The 20,600-nt window shown below is 36.1% G+C and overlaps 2 protein-coding genes across 3 annotated transcripts; one reads left to right on the forward strand and one right to left on the reverse strand.

Moving 5' to 3' along the window:
- Window positions 1-1,272: 1,272 nt before the first annotated feature.
- Window positions 1,273-8,301, reverse strand: LOC147393754 (C-terminal binding protein AN-like). Its single transcript, XM_086455977.1, has 7 exons — window positions 7,611-8,301; window positions 5,762-5,930; window positions 5,555-5,685; window positions 4,216-5,025; window positions 3,079-3,126; window positions 2,187-2,303; window positions 1,273-1,644 (listed from the first exon to the last, which is right to left on the reverse strand). Exons 1-7 carry the CDS (start codon window positions 8,208-8,210, stop codon window positions 1,570-1,572), a joined length of 1,950 nt encoding a protein of 649 aa, XP_086312103.1. The 5' UTR covers window positions 8,211-8,301; the 3' UTR covers window positions 1,273-1,569.
- Window positions 8,302-18,910: 10,609 nt separating this feature from the next.
- LOC147393755 (heavy metal-associated isoprenylated plant protein 39-like) lies at window positions 18,911-20,261 on the forward strand. 2 transcript variants are annotated; one of them, XM_086456914.1, is made up of 4 exons: window positions 18,911-19,047; window positions 19,533-19,608; window positions 19,708-19,908; window positions 19,939-20,261. In XM_086456914.1, the coding sequence occupies exons 1-4, from the start codon at window positions 18,964-18,966 to the stop codon at window positions 20,025-20,027; spliced, it is 450 nt and encodes a 149-aa protein (XP_086313040.1). In that variant the 5' UTR covers window positions 18,911-18,963; the 3' UTR covers window positions 20,028-20,261. The 2 variants fall into 2 exon arrangements, with proteins under 2 accessions (XP_086313040.1, XP_086313039.1); XM_086456913.1 differs by having other exon boundaries at window positions 19,708-20,261.
- The last annotated feature ends 339 nt before the right edge of the window (window positions 20,262-20,600 follow it).

A 20,600-nucleotide genomic window follows, 5' to 3' on the forward strand; every position in this document is an offset into this window, starting at 1 on the left:
GGTCCTTAGAGTAATTTAATCCCCCCACCCCCATAAATAAAGAAATCACCCACTAATGCTTGGTCAGCCTACATGTGCATGGATCCACGTTTCACATCTTGGTTGGTGATTGTAGGGGAGCAGAAAAACAGGATAGACTGCTTAGTACGAGGGTTGCCACATTATTGAAACATGCTTCCTTTTAAATTTTTTTTTTTTTTTGGGGGGGAAGCTTTAAGATCTTTTATTTTCTATTTTTAAAATGTTCCAAGATAATGAATATGATGTACTTGTCAAGAAGTTTTTTTTTTTTTTTTCCTCTTCCGAGTTAACTCATTGTGTTTCCGGTGAGAAGTTTTGTTGCATCAAGGGTTGCCGATGGATTGGCTCCGGATCAGATCAGGTTTGATTTGGTAACGATCCAATAAGGATCGGATCAGATACATGACTGATCCGATAAGAATTGGATCTAAACCTAATCGGATTGGGTTTTATTGGAACTCAACATTAAGATCCAGATCTGATCCATTAACAATCGGATTGATTTTGGATCGGACTAAACCCGATTTTATATATAAAATCTAAATAAACTTCGTACATCTCAACAAATATATATAATATAATTTATACACTTTCTAACACATTACTGGATTGGGACATGATTAATCCAGATCCGATCCAATAAGATATCAGATTGAAACTTTATCAGATCAGATCGGATCCTTAATAGAATCCAAAACAATGATCCAGACCTGAAGTAATTGGAACAGATTGGATTTCGGGTCTGATCCGATCCATTAACAGCTCTAGTTGCATCTTGGAGAAGTATCAGGACCCATAGACTCATAAAGAACTGCACGACTAACCATTAAGACTCGAGATCCAACTATCGAGATTGAAGTTTTATGGGTCTTCTACAGATCCCAACTTCAATAATCCTTTCGACTATTATCTTTGACATTAGATCCAAGACAACAGCTAAGATAGAAAAAAGCGTTGAGACTCATTTAAAAAAAAATTTCAGCAACAACTAGGTCTCGTCTTGAGAAATCGATCCAATAAAAAATAAAAACTATGCCTCTAGAAGTCCTTTTATCACTCCAATGGAAGCTCCCACCTTTGAAGCATATGGTGCTGAACACTGATGGATCGGGTGCCATGTAATCCCAACCTACTCACCAAAGTCCCAAAAATAAAATAAAAAATTACCGATGAACTACTTTCCTTTCTGAACCCATTCTTGTGAATTTCAAGAATATTTTCTGCGAGATCGTATAAGAGATGGAAGAATCAGAACATAAATCAGTATAGAAAGAGCTATATAGCTTCATTAAGAGGAAGGGATACAGTCGTTTAATTTTATGGAGTGTGAGAGCAAAGAAAATGAAAAGGTCAGAGCTCGTTGTAAAATACTTTCAAATAGATATATAGGGAACAAAGAACCTACAACACAACACAACATACATCATATCAAGTTGACACCAGAGGGTTTCCCAACAAAAACTAAGTGCTTTACAGGTTGATTAAGAGGATTTCAAAACCTTAATTCAAGGAGAGAAACAGTAGTAAATAAGTTAAGCTTCTCGCTCCTCAATCGAGCCATCGAGTAACTCCATCTTCTTCACTTACAGCTGCAAGAATCTCAATGCGTACATCCAATACAGCCTGCAATTGAAACCAAACAAGAGCAGTTAGCATAGTTGCCACATTGAAAAATTAGTTGATGAGGGCCAGTTTGGTTAATTTAGATAAATCCGAGCAAGTTTTGAAGAAAAAAAAAAAGAAATGGAAAATTTTGGGGACTATGCAACTGATGTTTTTTAGTTTCTTCCCAAAAACCACAATCTTCAACCTCCCTAAAAACCATATCTTGTTCTTGAGATTTGAAGGAAAAATTATTGAGGTTGAAGCGTAAAATTTTTATCCTATTCGGAGTTTAAAGAGCAATAAATACACTTTGGAAATTGGATTTTATACAGAAAATGCCCTTAAAAAAATTATTTTTTTACCAAAGTACCCTTGGATTCCACTTTCCAAAGTGTCTTTATTGCACTTTAACATGTGCTCTAAGGCACATGATAACAAAACCCTAGAAGAAATTAATATATAAAGAAATAGGTAATATCGATGGCCCACCTAATAAATATTATATTGCATAACCATAAAAGTTAGTGATGTGAAGTTTTAATATGAATAAATGGACTTACCAAGGGATTTCTACAGTTGATCAGCCTACATTCCTCCAGCAAAGAACCTTCCAAAACCCAATTCTCCCAAACATCAAAGCTGTGACTTGCAAATACAAATTCCATTCTTCTATTTATCTGGAATACCAAAATCATAATTAAGTTTAATGTTTGAGAAATGAAAATTCAATTATTATTATATCCACCAAGCTTGATTTCGAATGGAATATTAAAACAAACATGTTAAAGTTCAATAAGAAATATATGAACTACAATCCCAACCCAAATTTTAAATCAGCTTTAGAGTCCACAACACCAACCCACCTCCCTCTCCCCTCCATATAGTTATTATTAAAAAAGAAACCCCGTTCAATATGCTCCTAGCCCTAGCAATAAAAAATTGCTAAGATTATAAACATATCTATAGCCACTTAGTTCATATGCCCTACTTTATGTTTTAGACATGAAAGAGCGTGTTACTCCGGAAAAAAAAAATTTTAATTTTTTGTGGGCAAGTGAAATCAAAACCATGCCCACTTTTTGCAGTGTGGTTCGCCAACTAACTATGGACCCCAGACTCATCACGACCACTGTTATCATGTGCTTTAAATTGATGTCAAACCACACTTTCCCCATAGATTTTCTCAAATTCAACCAAATACAAAAATCGTAAGTTAAAATGATTAGAACTGTCTTCCATTGAGCAAATATCAATGTACTACTTTAGTGATAAAACCACAATGGGTAATTGATGGTGAATTTCAGCTTCTAGTATTGGTTAAGACCTTTCATGAACAGAGTACAAATACCATAGAAAATTCACGAAAATTATAGAAGCACTTAACACTCATAGATTCAATGGAAAAGAATGTCAGATCAATACAGGGCAATCCTATTAAGAAGATTAAATTACCTGCAATAATTTCCCACCAGCAGAAAACGATCGTAATCCAAGCGTGTCCTGAAGAAAAATGTATGCATACACTTAAATACCTCCATAAATTAGCCTCACAATCAATATATTCCAACTATTACTTGCAACAACCAACTGAAGATGGCAGAAACATGGTACAAACATGTTAACCAACCAACTACTCCAAAAGACCAATCTGTTAGAGAGGGGGAGAACTATGAATATAAGAGAGGTCATGGGGCGTAACTGGGGTATGGCACACCCGAGAGTGTAGGAAAATATACACTCAACACTCCCTCTCACCCATAAGGGGGAAAATAATCGAACCAGTGACCCATACGAACCTAGCACTCTGATACCATGTTAACCAACCAATTAGGAGAGGGGCAGAAGTATGGATATAAGAGTGTCACAGGGTTTAACTGGGCTATGTCCCCCCCCAATAGAGATGGCAACAGGCTCGGTTTAGCTTTAGCCATCCCTGGCCCCGATTATTAATGTCCACCCCAAACTCGCCCCAATCCCGACTTGGGTCTGAATGTTTTTTAACCCATCCCCGCCCCTAATAGTATTTCTAAAACCCGACTCCACCTTTTAACACGGTTGTTTTTTCTTTATTTTTCTTAATCAAATTGGCAAATCTCCAATTTTTTTATCAAAGCAAATCCTAATAAGATTTTAGAAGATGCACATCCACATAGATAAACCTGTGCATTTTTTTTATTAGTATAAAGATTTTATAAATAAAGAGAAAAGTACACGGACGGCCAAGATAGACCCCAAAACAGAAGAAACAAAAAACAAACCAAAGGAAGACCAAAAGCAAAAAGAGCTAAACTAAGACTAAGAGCTACACAATTCATCCCATCTAAAGACAAAATCTTTGAAGAAGACCCCGGTGAATTCCTTGCTAAGCTTGGCCCCCAAGAATCGGGACGGGGATGGGTGGGTTAACGGGGTGGGGTATATCAAAATCGTCCCTGCCCCAAATCCAACTTGGTTTTCCACTTTTAATACCCTATAGGAGTGAGGCAAGACACTGGCAGGGCAAAATTGCCATCCCTATTCCCCAAGAGTGGAAGAAAATATAAACTCAACAAAATACAATAAATAGGAAAAGGTTCTTGACTACGATACCTTGCTTCTGAAAGCAACAAGAAACTGTGCTGCAGGATCATGTTTTGTCACATTAGGCATGGTGTCCAGGAACCAACCACCACCAGGGACTCTTTGCCTTGACACATGAAATGCAGATACGTCTCTTGCATGTAAAGCTATAACATAACCATCTTTCAGCCCGTCAACAGACTTTCTACTAAGCCCCGTCATACTTAATTTCATGGACCGCTCAGAAGTTGATTCTGGTGTCGATTCAACAGGGGTTTTCCTATTTCTAGAATCTTCTGGGGAAGCAAAACGAGAACTGGAACTTAGTACTTGATCTGTGCCACTCATAGCAGTATCATCTTCCCTGTGAGAAGAACAATTACTGTCTTTTTCTAGTCCAGAAGGTTCATTGGACTTTTGTTGAGATTTGCGGCGGGCCTGCCTCTTTTTACTCTTCTTACCTGACCTGCTATGCCTTCCCTCAGACTGGATTACAGTATTTTGAGACAAACCTGAGCCTTGAAGCTGACTTTGTGACTCCTTTGGTTGATAAATACCTTTCTTTTTGCAGTTTTCTGGACTAAATTGAATATCATTTGTCAGCAGTTCAGCATCACAAACCCTAGACTCACTTTCTTTGTCTTGTTTCTCAGATTGATCGTCTTCAATGCCAGTTTCACTTACCTCATCATCCTCATCAGAGATAGCATTCTTTGGAATAAACCCATCAAGAAAGAATGCCTGTAGTACAGAAATAGCTTTCTCCCTTATCTCCATCCACACTTCTTCACTATAATCTGCACTATGGGGTAGTATTAATACATTCGGCATCTCTTTTACCTGCAAGTGAAGTCATGATGAAAAAATTAGCTCTACCCAGAAGTAATAGTCACTCCTGTTGTATATCTGTCAAAATCAGACAGAGATGCAACTAAAATGGTAGTGTAAAATGTCTATCCTTACAAAGTGTCTGCTCTAAAGCGAGAGATTGATGAGATATATAGAAAAGAGACGGATGATTTTTATTGAGGCATGAAGTCAATTTTGCATTTTCTATCTTAATCCTTCACATAAATGTTTATTTATACTTGATTGTTCGTTTATTTTTTTTATTTTTTTAGCAAAACATGGGTTAACATAGAATTATGTGTGTTAGTACACAATGATTTTTTGTTCTATTGGTAAGCCATTTTTAATGAGATCAGTAACTTGGTGATAGAGGGAATTGAACCCAGGTCATGGTATCAAGCAATTCTAATTCAAAGAACAGGCTTATTTATTAGAATTTTTTTTTTAAGGAATATAATTTGTGCCTAAAAACCACATACATTCAAGATTACAATTCATACCCAAAAGCTAATGCTCATACCCATGCTTCCATCCATTGAGGCCCTTCAGCACCATCAAGTGCACAACCAGCAATAGTGCCATCAATCAGAAGCTGTTTCAGAGCACAATCATCTAATAGCTGACTACTGCCTGTATTCACAAGAAATGCCCCTGTGGAAAAAGCAAATTCTTCTTTAGATACAAAGATTTTCAAAGAAAAATACTTGACCAAAGAGTTGAAAATTACCAGGTTTTATGTGCTGCAAGCATTCAGCATTGATAATCTGAACAGTTTCATTTGTTAAAGTGCAATGGAGCGAAATAAGGTCGCTTGCTGCAAGTAAATCATTAAGTGTATCCATTCTTCGTGCAGCAGGAGGAAATGTAATAGAAGGCCTGCCTGATTTTCCTTTTCCCTGCATGAAAGCGTATTCAAAGAGAAGTAAAAGAAAGAATCAGTGAAGCTCTAAAGACAAAGTTACAGAATAACTCAGATATGTAATTGGTATAGAATCTAACACAAGAACTAGAACAAATCCAACCCAAGAACCGTGGAACAATGAAGCAGTAAAGAGAACGAAAAAAAAAATCGCACACAGAAAAAAGGATTTACGTGGTTTGGCAGTGTGCCTACGCCCACGAGTCAAAACAAGAATAATCATTATTTTCTTTCCTTGGTTTTACAGCCCTAGAGATCTCTATGTATAAAAGCAGGATTTGCTAAACCCATCTATCTCCCCAAAAATAGAAAAAAACCCTTATAAAACCCTAAAAAATTTGGTTCATAAAATTCAATCCTTTTGATTTCAAAGAAAACATATTTTCTGAACGAAATGACAAACTTTACACAGCATACCAAATTTTCTCCCATTTTTTGCATTTTTTCCATAGAAGTACACGGTAGTCTCTCCCTGATCTCATGGTACCTTAAAGATAGCTATACGTAGCTCAGAATCAAAACTCGCCTCATTTCAAAAGTGTACCTTTCGATTTCGAAAAAAACATATTTTCAAACCCATATCTATGATATCTAAAACATGACTCAGTTAACTGGGTCAGCCCGAGTCACATTATCAGTTTCAAGTTCAACTCCACAGAGGTCAAGCTTAACCAACTCAGCAGTTTCTATTCAAAACGAATGAAATTTCATCCAAAGAAAATGATAGTTTGACTCTTCAAAATTCAACCTTTTAGTGTGAAACTATATTGGCTGACCTTCTAAAACACGTCTTCGGTTGTTGCTAGATCAAAAGACCACACAAGTTTGAACCATTAAAAGGCCTAAAAATTATTCCTTCATGTAATTTGGAACTCAAAACTTCCTTGACTGCCCTAGGAAAGCTCTACTATTTTGAAAATTGAAATTTTTTACACTCAGTTCATCTTATACTTGCTTTCCCACACCCATCATAATTTGAATAACATCCTCTGTCGCATTAAAGTGATTCAAACCCAACTAACATTATCCTCACCAACAAAATCTCATACCAAATTTTGAGATTTGCTTCCATCAGATCTCATTTTGCTAAAAACACACTGATCAGTTAAGAATTCACTTGATTTCTAAACAAGTAAATTGGGTTTTTTTTTATATTATAGGAGATTAGAGTATTTCTCCTTAGATATGGAAAAAATTCTTCCACTAGGTTTTATCAATTTGCAAATTCTTTCCCAGCTAGTTAAAAGAATGAAATTGACTGATATTAGCCTTATCCCACAAATTTGGAGTCCGCTTCAATGGATCACATTTTGCAGTCAATAATTCCCTTGATTTCAAAATAAGTGAAATTAAAACTATCAAACATCATTGTCATCAAAACCTTATCCGGAAATTTTGTGCTAAGCTTCCAATGGATCATATTTTGCTAAAAACACACTAATCAGATATGAATTCACTTGATTTCAAAACAAAGTAAAATTAACACAATCAAACTTCATCATCAAAGCTTTATTGCAAAAAATTGGGGTCAGATTCCTATGAATTACATTTTACTAAAATCATATTGATCAGTTCACAATTCACTTGATTTCAAACAAATTTGATAAATTTAACTAAAAAAATGCAAATTTAAGAAAATGAGAACTCGATTCCATACCTCTTGAACATCGAAATAAAGCACGCTGATCTTAAACGCCAAGCTCCGAGTAGCCAACGACCTAGCCGATGCAGATCTCCCAACAATCCCCAAAACGAGACCACGACACCGCCGCATCCCACGACAAAGCGGCTGGACCGAGCCAAGCCATCCAGAGGCAGAGAAGGCGTGGCGAGAAAGTAGGTGAGTGCGCCGAAGCAAGCCGAGGAAAAGAGCCATGACGGTATCGGCTATCTCCTCGGCTCGTGAGGCGTCAACGTGGATGAGACGAAGTCCAAGATCTGCTGCGAGAGCGGAATCTACGGAGCGATCGGAGGAGCCGAGGCAGAGAAGAAGCTGCCATGGTTGGAGGCGGCGTTGAGCGGCTCGAGGGAGGAAGGCGAGTGAGTGAAGAAGGACGGCTGCAGCGGACTCGATCCGACCGTCCGCTAGACGACTGAGGCCCACATGTTCAACGATGGCGATGCCCGCTAGGGTTTCTTGTTCAAGATTACAGTCTTCGAGGCAGTTAAGAGAGACTACTAAGGGGAGAGAAGGTGGTGGTGGTGGTGGTTTGGAGGAGGAAATGTTGTGGTGTGACATTGGTGTAGCCTCTCTCATCTTCTCCTTCTCCTTCTCCTTCTCGTGCTCGTGCTGCTGGCGACACTAGATGCTACTGCTTTAGGACTTATTTTCTCTACTCCTTTTTTTTCTTCCTTTCTTTTTCCCTATTTTCAGTTTTCTAGAAAGCCAAATTTTAATTTTTCTAGGAAAACGTGGTTTTTTAGGTCTCACCTGTGCGGCTGTGCCAGGCTCTTGTGCATAAAATAACAAAATGTCATCTACAGTCTAGACTTAAAAAAAAAAAAATCATTTTCCAGAAGGAATACGCTAAAGTGAACTCAAAGATTGTACCTCATATCCCACATCTTGAGGTGGAAGTGTGTAGAAATCATAGATGCTTGTCATCGAGATACGAGTCAAAAAGTATCTATGGTTCCTACACACTTTCACATCATGGTGTGCGATATGAGGTACAATCTTGAGATCTCTCCGGCCCGACTCATAAAGAAAATCCAATTGTTGTAAATTGGTCGAGATGAATTATTCTTGTAAAATGTTTGTGAGTGTTTGACTACATTTTCCAAGGGGGAAATGGCAAAGACAGAGTGAGAGATTCATTTTTTAATAATTTATATTTTTAAGAATTTTTTTGCTCATAGACAAGGGAGTTTTGTAAATTTAGATATCTCAATACACGTGGATTCATGTGATTGGTCGATCCTAGATCTCGTGAGGTCAATTTGAAACATATCAGTGAGCAAAAAAGTTTTCTATATTTTAAATACAAAATCATTTTCTAAGATTGCAAGTGGGCTTCTTGAATTTATCCCAATAATGTATTTTCTCACTTTGTTTGTCAAGAAAGAAGTTAACTCAACCACACCAAGACAAGATACCCCAATAAAGCTAGGGTACTGTGGAAGAGCAAAATCTACGATCACAAGATAAGGCCTAATGGGTCGGAGATATGCTTCCAGGTTCCCATAATGATTTGGGGCTCCCGTTCCCGAATCTACACAGGTCGGGTACAGTTCGAGAGACTAACTAACTCAGAGAATACGGCACATAAATCCCTAGATTCTCGGGATAGGAGCGTAGGATCTTAGGGAAATTCCTAATGTTGAGGGATTGAGCGTGTACTTTTTCAGGAAAGAAAAGGAAATAAGAGCTCTATAAAAAGGGAAGAGAAGATAAAAAAAAAAAGGGGAGATCCATTCATTTTCTTTCTTTCCTTTCTCTTTTAGAATCTCACTTCGGCATTGGAGTTTTTTCCTCTTAATAGGGGCAAGCCGGAGAAAAGAAGGAGTTATCGTCGTGCGACCCTGGAGTCTGAGCCATAGTTAAAGCTCAGTCAAAATCTGAAGGCTACAAAAAAGACCTCTACAGGTACCTCAGCTCCAATGTGGTCGAGATGCTCTCCTTGCGGTTACAAGGCACCCTCGCACATTGGCCATATAAGGCCTTCAAGACAATTTGACATACCCTCAATTTGGTCTAAGCTAATTGTTGAGCAAAGACCTCAGTCTACTGGGCTAGAGGCATCACTCAAAACTCCATAATTTAGTTTTAGGATACAATCACACAAGTAAGGGTATCAACCTTGTCGAACGTTAATTTGTCAAAATATATTTTTGGAACAATTATAGATATCCACCTTAGTAGAAGAAAAAGTGTGCCATATCTTTTTGTATCTTCAAATTGTCTAAGGTGATACTTTAGCTATGAAAGGAGGTTCACTCATGCACTAATGAATTGTTGATTGATTAGGTTTTTTCAATCATTATTCCCCTTCACTTTAAACTTTAAAAAAAAAAAAGTGATTTTTTGACTCCTCCCACTAACATACATTCCCATACGCCCTCTAACATGACATGTGCTAAAGCCATAGATTTCCTTGAGATACACAACTACACATATTTATGGGGATGTACAATTGTGTATCTCAAGAAAATGAATTGTTCTAGTCCATGACGCATCTAGGGGTGTATGTTAGAGGGGGAATCAGAAAATCACGACTCTAAAAAGAAAGAAAACAAGGACTTTGATGATCTTTTGGCTTATTTCAATTCCACCTGTAGACATGAAATGTTCACAATGAACCTCAATGCTACATTGTTTGGAGTCGCCACCATTCTTTTTTGGAATTGGGTGTGAATGGGCACCCGGATTGATTTTTTTGAAAACCATTTTTTCCATGGCATTGTAGTGACTCTCATTTGTTGGAAAGGACAAGGTCTACCAAGGATCTAGGTAAGGAGGTCCGGTTAGAGGATGGGGAAGGTGTTAGGCACCCCATCCTCTCCACCAAAGGTGGTTACCTTGCTTGGCCATTTTATTTTGTAAAAACTTGAGAAAACAAATATTAAAAATGCATGAGAATGCATGACAAGGGTGGTGTGTGCATTAAAGTGAAATGTTCCCTTTTCAAAAGGGTTTTGATTTAAAAGTGACATTAAGGGGCATTCTATGGAAGAGAATGACCCATGTAGTCACATTGCATTTATGAAATGAATGTTGGTTTAAGCTCTCAGAGAGACTCCATGATGAAGTTCCCTTGAAGCCACAACCTTGATGCATGTATGCATGGCTAGAAACTTAGTGTAGACACCCGAATTTGAGCGGGCCCTCGACGCCAAAATACCCAAAAACAAAAATAAAAACCGTATTGGGCCCTCAAAGCCCATACCTTCAAAAGTCTTGTTTTCCTCAAAATAAATGGGCCAGTCCTATTCACGTGGCCCATGAATCCCAAAACCATCTATTCCATCCAAGCCCAATCATTCTTATTAAATCCAAGTCCATCCTCATTATCATTCAATTCCCTATCCAAGCCCACACCCAAACCCAAACTACTTTATCCAACATTAACCCAACCCAATCTAAACCCAACTCCTAACCTAAGCCCAATTCACTACCCAAACCCAATCCAACCTATCAATCTCATCAAACCAATCACCAACTAAATACACAAAATGACACATGTCATCATCTCCTTCCACCTCCCTCATCTAATCAACTCAACCCATAACCCTACCCTAACCTAACCTATTTCCTCTCCCTCATCATTAACCAACTCCATCACTTCCCTCCAAAAATCAACTCAACCCATAATCCTACCCTAACCTAACCTATTTCCTCTCCCTCATCATTAACCAACTCCATCACTTCCCTCCAAAAATCCCATCACTTCCCTCCAAAAATCAACTCAACCCATAATCCTACCCTAACCTAACCTATTACCCATCCTCTCATCATCATTAACCAACTCCATCACTTCCCTCCAAAAATCAACTCAACCCATAATCCTACCCTAACCTAACCTATTACCCATCCTCTCATCATCATTAACCAACTCCATCACTTCCCTCCAAAAATCAACTCAACCCATAATCCTACCCTAACCTAACCTATTACCCATCCTCTCACCATCATTAACCAACTCCATCACTTCCCTCCAAAAATCAACTCAACCCATAACCCTACCCTAACCTAACCTATTCCCCATCCTCTCATCATCAACCACCAACATCATAACCCATAACCCTACCCTAACCTAACCTATTCCCCATCCTCTCATCATCAACCACCAACATCATAACCCATAACCCTACCCTAACCTAACCTATTCCCCATTCTCTAACACTATCAACCACCCACACCTCAACCCATACCTCAACCCATACCTCCCATACTCTTCTCTCTAATCATCTAACCACCATCACCAATCAACCAATCTCATCATCTCCCCATTTGCCACATGTCTTCATCCCTTCACCTCTCCCAAAATCCAACCAATCAACCTCTTACACTACACATCATCTCAAATCTAACACCTTACCTCTTCAACCATCTCTACACTCATTCTCCAAACAACTCTCTTACACCCATCAACCATCACTCATCTCACCCCACCAAACACTCTACCCAAATGGATTTGGGTAAGATCCAAACCATTTGGGTTAAAACACAACCCATTTCCATCATTACAAAAATACCCTCATTTTCATCTCAAATTTCATACCCTTTTCCTCTCAAACCCATGCCATTAACCACTATTCTCTTCATTCACCCCATTATACCCTCAAAATATGTCTCCAACCTCTATAAAAACCCCTCCATTCTCCCCTCACCACAACTAATGAAAATTTGAGAAAAAATCCTAAAAACACTACAACACTCTACTTTACTTTCTTCACTACACTCAACCCTCTCTCATCTCATCTCAACACCTCACTCTCAACTCAACTCAATCTTCTACAACTTCAAGCAAGTCCAAGTCAACTCAAGAGAAGACATTTGAAGATCAACTCAAGGACAAGGTGGGTTTGGACCAAGAACACCCCCCTCAACTTCCCTCCTCTACTCTCCCTTTTCCCACACATTTGCACACACCACCATGGGTTAAATCACAAAAGGGCCCCTTCTATATAAGGGTGCCCTTAATGATTGAATCCAACATTGAAAGTCCCTCATATTTGAGGGCACATATCGATTTTCTTTCTTTTTCATTTTTATTTTCTTTTTTATTTTCACAAGACCGAATCCGAGGTTACCACATCACGTGGATGGAGTAGGGTGCCTAACACCTTCCCTACTCCATAAATGGACCCCCTTACCTTCGAATCAAAGGTTGGACCATGTGCATTATCCTACGAGAGTCATCACATAAAAAATAATTTAATTTTCAAAAAATGAGACATCGGGTGACCATTCACACCCAATTCCATATTTGAATGGTGGCGACTCCAAAACACCCCAAAGTGGAGGGATGTTTGAAAAACAATCAAAACCCCGTGTCCACACTTAGTGTTTTACTCCATCAAGAGGGTGACACATTTCTTTATCATTGCCATGCATGAGTGGGTGTGTGCATTGTGTACAATATGATGCATGATATGAGAATAGGTTAAAAAGGGCTTCAACCTCCATCCTTTCGACCAAACCGCCTCAAGCATTCCATGCCCAAAGTTGAGGTTCAATCTACTCGGGATGAATGAGGGTTCTCCATTACATCCTAAGGGTTTCTAAAAAAAAGAAAAAAGGAGGGTTAGAGGAAGAAGATGCAAGTTAAAAGAAAATAAATAAACAACTACTATCCCACCTTGTCCCTTTTGGAAGTCTTGAGAGAACTTGAGCTTGAGTAATGAATTTGAGAGTTGAAGGATATAGTTGAGGGTTAAGAGAGTTGAGGGTTGAGAGATGAGAGATGAGTAGAGAATTTGATAGAGTTTTAGGTTGATAAATGGGGGCTTGAGAACATGAGTTGTTCATGGAAAATGAGGGTATTTATAGAGTTTTTGGAGAACTTTTGGGGATAAAGTGGTCCAACCCTAAATATAAAGAAAATGGAGATGAGGTTTATGTTGTTTCTTTTTGGATTTTTCATTTGTATGAGGGCAAAGATGATATTTATGAAGAAACCCTAAAAGTATTCTTTGATCCTTGATTTTTTGGTAAATAGAGGTGAGAGAATAAAAGTACTTTTGGAAGGGTGAATAAGGGAGTGACATGTGTAAAGGTGGAGTGGTAGGTAAAAAGTAGATCTTGGTTCATTTGTAAATAACAAATAAAGCAATGGTGAAAATATAATTTTTAAAATGGACTAATGGGAGAACAAAAGTACTTTTGGGAGGATGAATGGGAGCATGACATGTGTAAAGGTGATGTGGTAGGTAAAAAGTAGATCTGGATTCATTTGTAAATAACAAATAAAGCAAGGGTAGAAGTATATTTTTGAAATGGACCAATGGGAGAATTTCATGTATGTACTTGAAGATTCCCACCTTTTGAGGGCATAATGGGAAGTTCTCTCACCTTTATGGATTATTACCAAAGACCAAATAACCTTTTTAGTTTGACTAAACTTTTTGAGAAGGGCATTCTTGAGTTTTCACAAAAGAAAAGTTAACCCTCCAATTAGATGATACATTGGGCATTGGGGGCTTATGAGGTATCAACATGTGTCATCTTATGAAGGGGTGAGAGAATAGACTTGGAGTGGGTTTGGTATTGGGCTTAGAGAATGGATTTTGTCTTGGGCTTAGGTTGGACTTGCTTTGGATTTAGGATATGGACTTGGGTTTTGGACTTGGATTTGGATCTTGATTATGGTATGGGTGATAGAGCGGTGAATGGAGAATGGTTACGGGTTAGGGATAAGGTTGAGCATGCAAACTATACGACATGATGTATGTATGCATGTATGCATGAATGATGATGCCAAGTGGCAATGCGGGTCCGTGATAGGCTTGAGTTCTTAGTTGGAATCAATTCGAGAATATTTGAATTTTCCTACGGGTTCGTGCAAATTGGGGTGTCTACACCACCTTAATATCAAGTGAATTTGCTTTGCAACTCTCTGGATCAATCTTTGTTATTTCTCTTTTTTAATTAACTTGACCATTGGAGTCCTTGACAAGCACCACATCAAGGTCTCAACCTAGCAATTTCGCAAAAGAAGAATATTGTCACCCTAAGTGAAGTGTAAAACTCAAAATTTTATTGGTGAATAAAATATATTTCAACAAAAAAATAATAATCTAAAGGTGTACACAATTGAAAATGGTCATCACGAACATGACTAAGGATTTCTAGTAATTAGATCTATGGTCCTTCCGATTATATTTAATTATTTTTAACATGGAACAGGATAATGCCAGAAACATAGTGTTTTAAATTCTTGATAAAAAAAATTCAAATGTTATCATCACTAACTATAAATCAAATTAAATTTAATATGAAAATCAACCCATTAATGGCCGAAGAAGCTTGCCACAAGAAAATATTTGACTTGACCAACTAGGGTCAGCAAGTCTCTTTAGGTTAAGCCAATTATTTTAATCTCAAAAGGAAGGGTGATTTAGACATACCCCCCACTTTGGGCAAGTGTTAGAGATGCCCAAATACCTCATTTGACTCCAAGTTTTGTATTAGAATAATGAAAAAATAAATAAAAAAAATCAAGTGCACTCGTTTCAACCTCTAACAATTTATGATATGCTTTTTAATCTACCAAACCCTATTTTCAATCTATCATTTTCAATCTAAAATTAATCATTTGCAAAGAACCTTATATTTTTTTCTACTGAAAATAGCATAGTTTTTTTTTTTAACCTTCCCAAGAAATCATTTTTATTTTCAACCTAAAATTAATCATTTGCAGAAAATCTCATATCCTTTCTACTAAAAATTTCATTCTTTTTTTTTTTTTACTTTTCAAAAAATCATTTTCATTTTCAACTTAAGGTTAATCATTTGCAGAAAATCTTATATTTTTTCTACTCAAAATTCCATCGTTACTGTTTACTTTCCAAAAAATTAATTTTATTGTTCTTTCCAAAATCAATCATCTTGAAGTTCTTCACCTTTATGATAAATTAACTTAAACTCATTCAACTTTATCTTGAGTTCATCGCTTCTACCTTGCCTTCACCTTTATACAAAAAATTTAGATTTTTCTACCTCAAATTCCATATTTTTATACTTGCTCAAAAATCTTAACTTGCCTTGAGTTTTGAAAGTTAAAGATTGAAGTAAATAGAATCTTAATATTGAAGATGAGGGTTACAAATTTTTATCTAAAAATGTTGAAGATGAGTGGTTTGGAAAACAAAAGTCAAGAGTTTTGACAAGAGATTGTAAGGCATTTGGGTCTATTCATTAGTCTATTAAAAAGACTAAGGTCATGAATTGTAAGGCATGTAATCAGTTGACAAGAGATTGAAAATAAGGGCATTTGGGTCTATTCATTAGTCTATTAAAAAGACTAAGGTCATGAATTGTAAGGCATGTAATCAATTGACAAGAGATTGAAGATAAGGGCATTTGGGTCTATTCATTAGTCTACTAAAAAGATTGAGGTCATGGATTGTAAGGCGTGTAATAAGTTTCAAAATATAGGATATCTCCAATATTTTAAAAATACAAGGGTATCTCTAATATTCACCAAAACGTAGGGGGGCATGCATAAATCACCCCCAAACGACTAGGGTTAGCAATTGGTCGGGTAAAGCTTCTACCGACTCCATACCTGAAATGAAACATACACAATCATACTCGATTTCTAACTCGAATTTTAAGATAATACCCACATCAAAATTTTCACCCAAGTTTTAGATAGATAATCATATCCGATTTCTTAATTGATTCTTGGGTCACCCAAAATTTTACCCTCTCGTCATATTTTATTTTTATTATTACTTTAATAGCAAAAATTATATAATAAAAGATTAATTTTTTATATATATTTATAGAATATGAAATTATATTTTTTTTTATCAAGTAATCGAGTAGGATATGACGTATATTCATATCCACTCATACAAAACTTTTGCGTAAATGATTATTGGGTAATATTACCTGAATTCTTAGTCGGATAAAAAAGCTTACCCATATCCGACTTGTTTGGGTCGAATGAGTTGGATAAACGGGTATCATCCGACCCATTGCCAGCCTTGCAAACGACTTATTGAACACCATCCTACTCCCACCATTTGCCAGTTCACACCGCAGATTGTACAAACTAGTGGGACCCACGTCTCTTCTGTAAAAAAAAAATATATCTTACAATTAATCAGAAATGGTGGGTCCGAATTATAACACGTGTCACCACATCTAGACTAGTGTTATATTGACTATGAACAAGGCGGACGTCAGATTTCTCCATCGTCAGGACTTGTTTAGAATTTAACGGTTTGGATGTTTAGTTGGCTCTGATTAATAAAATGCGTACGGTAACAGTGAATAACGACATTTGTGACTTTGGAGGTAAAGGAACGCACGAGGACGAGAGACGACCGGCCAAAACGTCTAAAAGCAGTCGTTAAAAAATAAAATAAAAAAAGCATTTTAGAATTATTCCCTAAGATTGTCTAAATAATCAAACACACCCTGACATTACAAAATGCGTAAAGGGGCCAACACATTCATTTTCCAACTAGAAAAATAAAAGGCCTTGTTGTTAACTCCATCAGCCAACCTTGGACTTTTCATATTTTAAAATATTTATTAAAAGAGTCTCCATTTTAGGTATTTACCTATTTTTACCAAAATGGGTAAAAACTGGTCACTTTTATTAATTTTACATTTTTATCCTTCCTTCGCGTGAATCTCAGAGAAAAGAACATGGACCTTTTATAAAAGTATGAAAAGTAAGAATCATATTTTGGGTTTAGAGTTTATTTTAATTTGACAATAAAGGTATAAATAATAAGTCGTGATATTTTGACTTCAAAATTTTCATTACTTGGTTGATGTGGCAGTGCATAGAACCATGGATCTTTTTTGTTGGATTACTCAAGGAAAAAAATCTGTAAAAGTTGGGTCGGGTTAAAAAATTTCATTACCACCCCAATTTTTTCTAACGCCACCTTAGTTTATATTTAAATCATTAAAGAATAACACACATCTTGGGGTGGCATTAGCAAAAGTTGGTGTGCCAAGGAAAGCATTCAAAATAAATCCGAACCTATTAGGATTGAGATTGGACTTAATTTGTTGTAAAATTTATAATTTATTCATGTATTTTGTTGATGACAAAGTTTGAACTCAAGACATCTTGAATGTTGTTTGTAAAGTGTAGAGATTTTTTTCATTAGTAGAATATAAGTTAAAAGAGTTTTTTTCTTTTTTGTATAAGTTGAAAGTCAAATATTCTTTTTGCTTTCTTGGTTATGAGGGTTGTAGAGACAATTTTTCAAATTTTTAGTCCCACATCGGATAAATACAAGAATAATATTCAACTAATAAAAGATCCATTGAGTGTAAGTGAGAAAGAGAGTGGGCCTCACGTGCACATGGGGGTGCAAGGTATTGTGGGACTTTTCGGGTCAACTCGATCGTTTGAGATATATAGAAAAATCTTTCTGATTTCTCTCTTTTTTATTGAATCTTGGAAATCAAACGTATGAGATTGATTGCACTTCCAAGGTTCATCATCGATAAATTTTTTTCGTGTTTTTATATTATTCTATTGATTACAATCTACTATTTTAAGAACACATAACCAAAAACTAGAATCATAATTTACAACACAAGCAACTTAGGCTTGATAAGAGCATAGAATCGACCTAAAGTATAACTTACCTCAAAATTTGGTTAGGACTTAATCTAGACGAACTCAAACCCACCAAATAATAACCCTAAACTCTTTACAACCCGACTCATTAGCATGTCTTAAACATGATTTTAAATCTCGGTTAAAATCGAGATGATTTGTCTGATACATCTCGATATCGTTTGCCAACAAGACGAATAGACAAGTCAATCATATCAGACAAGATTTAAAATCATGATTTATTTAATTCAAACAACCCAATCTCATTCATAAATAAATAAAGAAGAGACGTCAAAACGAATTTGAAAAACCATAGTCTACGACGCAATGGGTATCAAAACTTGTTTTGGCATTCTAAAATGGTTTTCAGGATTTAAATATTTTTTATTTTCGTGATTGCATGATTGCATCATCCCCTAAACTAGATAGAAATATAAAAACCAATAATTTATACATACATGTCAAATCAATTTATTCGGGATTGTGACTTGGTCGGTTTAGATGGCTTGACTAGAGTCCCAAACTGGGTTCTTTTCAGCATGGGACAGGTTGAGATCAGAACAAACTTAAGGTCATTTTACTAATTTCATAAACTACAGGGGTTCCTAATAATTAATCTTATCTTATCAGGGGGTACAACAGAATTTTCAATAGAGATTCTTGACTTATTCAGTGTTTCGTCAGCAAGACTACGATAGCATTGGACATTGGAACCTTCTCAGAAATTATTAGTTCACTGTTTCCTTGTTTTTAAATATGTCGTTTAGATCGCTCTCTTGCTCAACAAGTTTCTTGTCTCTCTCTCTCTCTCTCACTCACTGGAGCTCTGCAGAAATGAAGGTCAGATTTCTATATTCGATCCAAATTCAGTTTATTTGATTCTTACAAGCTGATTTTTTTGTCGTTGGGTTCTTCTTTGTTTTCTTTATTGTTTTGGTTTCTAGAGCATTTATTTTTCAAGTTGGGTCTTTTTTGTTGGCTTTTTAGGAATTTAAAACATGATTCTTGATGGGTTTTGGAAATTAATTATTGGGTTTTTATTTGATTTTATTATTATTAATGAACTCTTTTGTTATTTGAATCTTGATTTATACTTTGTGAATTTTTCTCCTTTTTTAGTTTGTGGGATTCTAAAAGTGTTCTTTGAAACTTTTTGTGTTCCTTTAACTTTAGAAGATTAATTTAAAGTCTGATTTTGTATATATATATATAAAAAAAAAAACTCAAAAAGTTTCTTTATTTTTTATTGATTTATATGGGCAATCCGAATCTTGATTGATTCAAAGTTAGATCTTTGGATGATTAAGTTTTTCTTTTTGTTACAGAAAATTGTGTTGAAGTTGGATTTACATGATGACAAAGCCAAACAAAAGGCCATGAAAAGAGTATCTGGCCTTTCAGGTAACTTCACCTTTTATTAAATTTTACTTTTTTGATTCTATCTAAGTTACAAAGAAAAGAACGCAAATTTATAATTGTTTTTCTTCTATAATTTTGCAGGGATTGATTCCATATCCATGGACATGAAGGAGAAGAAATTAACAGTGACGGGAGATGTTGATCCAGTAAATGTTGTAAGCAAACTAAGGAAAGTTTGGCACACAGAGATAGTCTCTGTGGGACCAGCAAAAGAACCTGAGAAGAAGAAAGAGGAGCCAAAGAAAGATGAACCCAAAAAAGATGAGAAGAAGAAAGATCCCAATGAGCATATGAAAGACCTTGCTAAGGCTTATGAGGCTTATTATAATTCCCATATGCCCATATATTACTATGTTGAGAGGCCAGAAGGTGATAATCCAAATTCTTGTGTAATCTGTTAATTATTTATATTTTGAAGGAAAAAAAAAATCTATTAGAGAGAGTCATTTGTATAGTTGTGTGGTGGATTAATTGCTTATTAGTCTCCACAGTTATGTTCAAAGGGTATGTAATCTTTAGATTGAAAATGAATAAGTTTTGGGTGGTGGATTAATTGCTTATTAGTCTTCAGAGTTCTGTTCAAAGGGTATGTAATTTTTAGATTGAAAATGAATAAGTTTTGGGTAGTGGATTAATTGCTTATTAGTCTTCAGAGTTCTGTTCAAAGGGTATGTAATTTTTAGATTAAAAATGAATAAATTTGGGGTGTGGACTAATCATTTTGGGTGGTGGATTAATTGCTTATTAGCCTTCAAAGTCATGTTCAAAGGGTATGTAATTTTTAGATTGAAAATGAACAATTTTTGCTTATTAGTCTTCAGAGTTCTGTTCAAAGGGTATGTAATTTTTAAATTAAAAATGAATAAATTTTGGGGGGTGGATTAATTGCTTATTAGTCTTCAAAGTCATGTTCAAAGGGCATGTAATTTTTAGATTGAATATGAATAAATTTTGGGTGGTGGATTAATTGCTTA

Source organism: Akebia trifoliata, chromosome 10 (genome assembly GCF_017979445.1).
Source record: "Akebia trifoliata isolate Shusen 1 chromosome 10, ASM1797944v1, whole genome shotgun sequence".
Taxonomy (NCBI): Eukaryota; Viridiplantae; Streptophyta; class Magnoliopsida; order Ranunculales; family Lardizabalaceae; genus Akebia; species Akebia trifoliata.

Coding starts and splice junctions, on each gene's coding strand:
- LOC147393754 (XM_086455977.1), bottom strand. CDS start 8,210: ATGAGAGAGGCTACACCAATGTCACACCACAACATTTCCTCCTCCAAA. Junction 5,931..7,610: donor TTTATTTCGATGTTCAAGAG/GTATGGAATCGA, acceptor GCTTTCATGCAG/GGAAAAGGAAAATCAGGCAG. Junction 5,686..5,761: donor CTTGCAGCACATAAAACCTG/GTAATTTTCAAC, acceptor CTTTTTCCACAG/GGGCATTTCTTGTGAATACA.
- LOC147393755 (XM_086456913.1), top strand. CDS start 18,964: ATGTCGTTTAGATCGCTCTCTTGCTCAACAAGTTTCTTGTCTCTCTCT. Junction 19,048..19,532: donor GGAGCTCTGCAGAAATGAAG/GTCAGATTTCTA, acceptor TTTTTGTTACAG/AAAATTGTGTTGAAGTTGGA. Junction 19,609..19,707: donor AAGAGTATCTGGCCTTTCAG/GTAACTTCACCT, acceptor ATAATTTTGCAG/GGATTGATTCCATATCCATG.